This window comes from Chinchilla lanigera, unplaced genomic scaffold, assembly GCF_000276665.1.
Source record: "Chinchilla lanigera isolate Chin_1 unplaced genomic scaffold, ChiLan1.0 scaffold00158, whole genome shotgun sequence".
NCBI classification, from domain to species: domain Eukaryota; kingdom Metazoa; phylum Chordata; class Mammalia; order Rodentia; family Chinchillidae; genus Chinchilla; species Chinchilla lanigera.
In genome coordinates this window covers 1,750,051-1,756,694 of record NW_004955559.1, presented here as the reverse complement: position 1 = coordinate 1,756,694, position 6,644 = coordinate 1,750,051, and the positions used below count along the sequence as shown (strand labels likewise).

At 55.9% G+C, this 6,644-nt stretch overlaps 1 protein-coding gene across 1 annotated transcript; it reads left to right on the top strand.

The window, feature by feature from the left end:
• Positions 1–3,087: 3,087 nt before the first annotated feature.
• Ppp1r15a (protein phosphatase 1, regulatory subunit 15A) lies at positions 3,088–6,468 on the top strand. The gene is made up of 3 exons (XM_005412927.2): positions 3,088–3,325; positions 4,121–5,704; positions 6,086–6,468. The coding sequence occupies exons 2-3, from the start codon at positions 4,130–4,132 to the stop codon at positions 6,386–6,388; spliced, it is 1,878 nt and encodes a 625-aa protein (XP_005412984.1). The 5' UTR covers positions 3,088–3,325; positions 4,121–4,129; the 3' UTR covers positions 6,389–6,468.
• Positions 6,469–6,644: the final 176 nt, after the last annotated feature.

Genomic DNA, 6,644 nt, shown 5'->3' with positions numbered 1-6,644 from the left:
TGTTAGTTCCTCCCGGTCTCTTTCGCTTCTCCTCACTTTCTCTTCCTCCAGTTCCGTTTCTCTTTCCTCTCTGCTGGTCTTTCCCTTCCTCTGCCACCCTCCCACGCTGTCTCCCCTCCCAATCCTGGCTGTCCCCGCCCCTGCTGGCTTCTCCACCGCAGCCTGACCCCTGGCTCCACTGCCCCACGGCTCAGGGGAGGGGCTGGGGCCCAGCCCCCTCGGGGCTGTCCGAGGCCGGGACCCCTTGGGGTTTGCAGGACCAGTACCCCTAGTGATCCACTAGCAAAATTTTTGCTTCCCGTCCCCACGACCTTATGTTCTGCTGGCTTAGAAGTCGTAGTTCCAGAAGAGGGAAGGCTTACACCAGGAAGCACAACAATGGTACCACTGAACTGGAAGCTAAGATTTCCCCCTGGTCACTTTGGTCTCCTCATGCCTGTGAGGAAACAAGTTAAAAAGGAAATCACAGTGTTGTCAGGAGTGATTGACCCAGACTATCAGGGGGAAATTAGACTACTCCTCCACAATGGAGGAACAGAAGAATACACGTGGAATGCAGGAGATCCCTTAGGGCGCCTCTTAATATTACCTTGCCCTATTATTAAAGTCAATGGAAAACTACAACAACCTAATACAGGCCCAATGACAAGTGGTCCAGAGCCTTCAGGAATGAAGGTATGGGTCCCCCCACCAGGAAAAGAACCAAGACCTGCTGAGGTGCTTGCTGAAGGTCACGGGAATACAGAATGATAGTGGAAGAAGGTAGTTCTAAATACCAGCTAAGGCCCGGTGACCAGCTACAGAAAAGAGGATTATAATGGTACTATTTCTCCCCTATATTGTATTAATGTAATATAACGTTGATAAACTTAATTCTGGTTCTTTGGGATTGTTAAACCTGTATTATAATGTTCAACTATGAAATTATAAGTGTAAACATCAACCAAAGAAAATTTACATTCTATTTGGGTAAGGGGATTATTGCGTTTCCGTTTGTACGATGGACACATATAACATGTAAGGCGCAATTATATACATGTCTTGTATCTGGGGATTGGTTTAAAGAAATGTGTCTGGCTGCCAAGTTTACAAGGGGTGGATTGTAGTGGTTGATTGATTATGTCAACTTAAGAAGTTTAGAAGCATAACTAAACTTGTTGGCTCAGCAATTCTACTCCCTAGGGTATAGAGGAGCCACCCTAGGGTAGATCATCACCTAGATAATATAAAAGGGAAATGAAGAAGGACAGAGGAACTTCCATTCCTTTTGGAGGAGCTCCAGTCTTCACCTTCAGCTTGGACTTCGTCTCCTGGCTTCTAGTGCAGACTCTTCGGCTTCTGCCTTGGATCCTTCAGCCTTCCGTCGCAGACTCATCGGCCTCCTGGTATGGATTTGCACGGAACTCTGCAGTGAACTCCAGACCCTGGACTGCTTCCTTCGGTCTTCAGCATGCAGACACCCTCTGCACACTTCCCCATACCACTCTCTGGCTGACCGTCGTAAGCCAATCTTATAATTTCTTATAATTTGTACATCTTGAGTTATATCTGTTTCTCCAGTAAAATCCTGACTGATACAGCAGAAGCCCAATCTCAGAGCTCCCCATGGAGCTACTGAGGTTGGGGCCTGGGCCACTGTCCCACAATAAAGGAGACTTGGCCTGGCCAGGCCAAGGACCAGTGCTCAGACACCAGGGGGCCTAGAAAAATTGCGGTTAGGATTCCAGACTTGTGGGTGCCCAAGAAGGTGGGAGCTAGGAGTCAGGACTCTGGGCTGCGATGAGCCAGGTGTGGAAGCATAGCTTTGGATGAGGCTGGGGATCAGAGGTCAGTCCAAGTCCCCAGGGAGGAAGGGGTGCTCCCAGATCCTTGTTCCCATTAACAATGAATCTGGCCCAGCGTGGGGGCGCACACCTGTAATCCCAGCACTTGAGAGGCTGAGGTAGGAGAATCACTGCATGTGCAAGGCTGGCCTGGGCCACATAGTGACTTCAAGATCAGCCAGAACTACATAGAGAGACCCTGTTCTCAAAACAAACAAAGCAGGGGCTGGGGATTTAGCTCAGCGGCACAGAGCCTGCCTGGCAAGCGCAAGGTCGTGAGTTCGATTCCAGGTACCGGAAAAAAACCCAAAGCAAAAAGAACCCTAACCCTGACGCTCCGAAAGCCCCGCCCTCGTGACGTCAGCGCGTCCGCTGAGTGGGACTATAAAAGCCTGGCGGCAGCGGCGATACTAAGCTGATTCGGTCCGGCTTTCTGAATAGTTACCTGCGAGACCCGAGTACGAAGAGCACCGAGCAGTTCTACATCACGACTGCGGCAGACTCCGGACTCTTCAGTACTCCCTGGAACAAATACCTTCATTCTTAACACTCAGTTTCCTCATCTGCGAATGGGAGAATGTAGGCTAGGGTCCGCTGTTTAAACTGGGGTGGAGTGGGTCAGGGATATAGCTCAGCGGCGCAGGGCCTGCCTGGAAAGCATGAGGTTGGGAGTTCGATTCCCAGTAGCAAAAAATAAATTAAAAAAAATAATAAAAATAAATTGGGGTGGGATGGCTGGGGATATAGCTCAGCGGCATAAGCGCCTCCCTGGCAAGTGCAAGGTCCTGAGTTCAATTCCCAATACCAAAAAAAAAAAAAAAAAAAAAAATTAAATTGGGGTGGGATAGCTTGGGACCAGAATAAAGTGGGTTTTTTGTTTTGTTTTTAATCTTTTTGAGACAGGGTCTCGCTATGCAGTTCAGGCTGGCCATGAGCTCACTTTGTAGCCCAGGCTGGCCTCGAACTCACAGCGTTCATCCTGCTTCAGCCTCCCGAGTGCTGGGATTACAGGCGTGTGCTACCACGCCTGAACCCCGCCCCCCCCCCCGAATAAACAGCCCACTAGCCATCCCCACAGGGTAAAAGCTTGGGGCCTTGGGCAGTGGTCATGCTCCAAGCGGCACCATGACATCCCGAAGCCGGGAAAGTCCACGGGAAGTCTGGGTATTTTCTCATCCCCACCCACAGGCGCCCTGACGTTCCGAAAGCCCCGCCCTCGTGACGTCAGCGCGTCCGCTGAGCGGGACTATAAAAGCCGGGCGGCAGCGGCACTGCTAATCTGATTCGGTCCGGCTTTCTGAATAGTTACCTGAGAGACGCCGAGTACCAAGAGCACCGAGCGGTTCTACGTCACGACTGCGGCAGCCGGGATCCCCGAAACTCTCCAGGGCGACCTGTGAGGCGAGATGAGCGCGCCGGCCTCCCGAGCCCTCCGGACCTGCGATCGCTTCTGGCAACCCGAGCCGGCGCTCCTGCCCCCGGGCTGACGCGCAGCCCCGCCGGTGAGTGACCGGGTCGGCACCCAGAGGGGACGGGCTGGGGCTGGAGGCCAGACTCCCGACTCCCGGTCCGCAAAGAGGAGGAGACTTGTGGTTCCGAGTCCGGAGGGTTCAGGGCCAGGTCTGGAGGTGGGGCAGGAGCGTCTGGGAGCCTGGACTCCAGGGTCTGCAGAGGGGTGAGAAGGGCGTGGGGACCCGGACTCAGGCAGGGCAGGAGTGGGGGAGCCCTGACTCTTGGGTCCCTAGAGAAGGAATCCTCAAAATGTTTTCCTTGATCAGGGGAGGAAGGCCTTGGAAACCTGTTCTGTTCTCACAGATGAGAGAACTTGGTCCCCAAGGAAAACAAGTAAAAAAGGCCTTTGTTCTTAGGGCTAGAACTAGGGTTTGAGGAAGAAGGGCCAGGGGCGTGGACTTTTGGTTTTGGTTTGTTTGTTTGTTTTGTTTTGAGACAGGGTTTCACTATGCAATTCAGGCTGGCCTTGAACTCACTTTGTACCCACAGTGCAGTGATCCTCCTGCCTCAGCCTCCCCAGTGCTGGGATTACAGGCTTGCTCCACCAGGGCATAGGCTTTTTGGATCAAAGGAGGAGAGACCTGGGGGGCTCCCTCCTGGGGGTTAAGAGGAGAAGCTAGTAGTGGTAGGAGTGGGCGTGCTGGGATTACAAAGGAATCTGAGGCAGGGTTACTCACGTTCCTGTTTGTGTTGCTATTTTCCTAGCTATGACTCAGGGTCATCCCCAGATGCCATTCTCAAAATGGCTCCTGAACTTTATTTCTTTATTTTTCTCTTTTCCCCAGCCTAGACAGATGGCCCCAGGCCAAGTGCCCCATCACATCAGGCCCTGGCGGGATGCCCAGGCCTTGTACCTGCTGTCCCCGCTGATGGGCTTCCTGAGCCGGGCCTGGAGCCTCCTGAGGGGCCCAGGGCCCCCCCAGCCCTGGCTGGTGGAAGCCAGAATAGGAGCAGACGAGCTAGAAGCTGGCGTGGAGGGTGAAGCCAAGGCTCCTCCTGAAGGGCTCCATTTCCCCCGGCCCCAAAACCCAGAAGGCAAAGCTGAAGACAGCACGGCCCCCGGGGAGGATGGAGAGGCAGCAGCAGGGCCCAGCCTTGGCCTGGAAGCTAGCAGTTCTGCTCCCGAAGCCTGGAGACTTTGCTATGGCCACGGTGCAGGGTATGGGAAGGAAGAGGCGGACAGGCAGCAGCCAGGAGGGTTCACACACGGCCAGCCTGCGCCCCTGTCCCCCCGCCTGCTGCTAAGGGCCCTGCCAGGTCCTGATAAGCGCCCCGGAGACGAGCAGGCTGAAGAAAGGGAAGTTGCTGAAGAGGAGGGAGAGACCAAGTTGGCTTATCTGGCATCACACGGCCAGGGTGGTCCTGCCAGGGAGGAGCAGGAGGAGGCTGCGGAGGCTGTCAACAGAGAAGCTGCCGCTGCCTCTGCTTCCCCAGTGGCCCCAGGACTCAGGCCCAGCACTTGGCTGTGTTGCCCCCGGGAGGAAGAGGAGCGAGCCACGGAGGACAAAGAGACAGAAAATACCGGAGCCAGGGAGTCCCCCCTTTCCCCCTCGTGCTCCAGCTCCTGCCCCGGGGCCTGGCAGAGCTGCTCAGGAGAGGCGGCTGAGAAGGGCACGAAGGCCAGAGAAGTAGGCAAGAAAGGAGACGCTGACCCAAAGCCACGGTCCTTGGTTCCCCGCCAGGGGCTTCTGCTCGGGCCCTGTGAGGGTCAACCCAGAGAGAGTGCAGAGGAGGAGGACGAAGAGGAGGACTGTGATTCCAGATCGGCTCAGGACGAGAGAGGAGCTGGGGATCCTTCTACCTGCACCACAGATGCCTTCCTGAGGGCCTGGGTCTATCGGCCTGGAGAGGACACGGAGGAGGAGGAGGAGGAGGAGGAGGAGGAGGCGGAGGAGGGTGAAGAAGAAGATGAGGATAGTGATTCAGGATCAGCTGAGGAACAGGGAGAAGCTGATGCTTCTTCGTCCACCCTGGGCACCAGCACCTTCCTGAGGGCCTGGGTCTATCGGCCTGGAGAGGACACAGAGGAGGAGGATGAGTGGGAGGAGAACCAGGACACAGAGGCTGATTCAGGAGCAGCTGAGCACAGAGAAGCTGACTGGAGCCCAGCCACCTCCCTTCAGCTCCAGGGGACCCTGCCCAGGGCATGGACAGCGCCACCTGGAGAGGGGAGAAGGGAAGAGCACTCGGCTGAGGCCAGGGCTGGAGCTGGGCCTCAACCCCTCCCCGTGGCCATCTATGTCCCTGGACAGACACCCCCGGCTCCCTGGGCCACTCCTAAGTTGCCGCTCCGACTGCAGAGGAGGCTGAGGTTGTCAGAGACCCTCCCCCAGGATCAGGACCCCAAGGTTTCCCCAAAGGACAGAAAGGTGGGTGCTGCTGTGAGCCTAGATTCTTTAGTTTGGTGCTAGAATTGCCTTGAAAGTAGCACATAGAGAGCAGGTTCTGGAGTTGGGGGGGACTGGGCGGGACTCCTGGGTCCCCCGCGTGCTACAGGCGGTTGCCTCGCCCTCACCTGGGGCCACAGTCACCATCCTGCAATCCTCTGCAAGAGGCTGGGCCCCTGTGGGTACAGGGGGAGATGTGCCTTGGGGCAGCCCAGAAACTCCCTGGGCCTGGGTGAGTCACACCTGTGGCCTGCAGTGAGTGTATTTTGTAGCCAATTCCACCCCACCCCCACTTCCTGTGTGTGTCCCTGTGTCACTATGAATCTTGCGTGTGAAACCCTGTATCTGTCCATCCCTCCCCAGGTGCGCTTCTCTGAGAAGGTCACAGTGCATCTCCTGGCTGTGTGGGCTGGACCCGCCCAGGCCGCCCGGAGAGGCCCCTGGGAGCAGTTCGCCCGGGATCGCAGCCGCTTCGCCCGCCGCATCGCCCAGGCCCAAGAGGAGCTGGGCCCCTGCCTCACCCCTGCCTGGCGCGCCCGAGCTTGGGCTCGCCTTGGGAACCAACCCCCGGCCACCTTCCTACCCACACCATCACCACCATCACCACCATCCACTCCCCTACCCCCCCAGTCCTTGCCAAGTCCCCAATCCAGGTCCTGCCCTTGATCCAAGCCCTGGCACACCCTGGCCCTCTCCTCCAAAATGTTGTTGTAGAGCTGGAATAAATCCTTCTGATTTGTAGTAAACAAAGTCTCTGTGTAGTGACTGTGTCCTGTTCTGGGTATCTGAGGTCATGGGGTTGGGGGGACAGAAAAGCCCAAACCCCTGCTAGAGAGCAAACCACATTTCCAATAACCCCTCTGTGTCTGGCCTGGTGGATTTTGTAGATTTTCTTTAATATCTGCCTCTCTCTAAATATATA

Excerpts from the sequence above, each read along its gene's own strand:
- Ppp1r15a (XM_005412927.2), top strand. The coding sequence starts at position 4,130 with ATGGCCCCAGGCCAAGTGCCCCATCACATCAGGCCCTGGCGGGATGCC. Across the intron at positions 5,705-6,085 it reads TTTCCCCAAAGGACAGAAAG|GTGCGCTTCTCTGAGAAGGT; the intron begins GTGGGTGCTGCT and ends ATCCCTCCCCAG.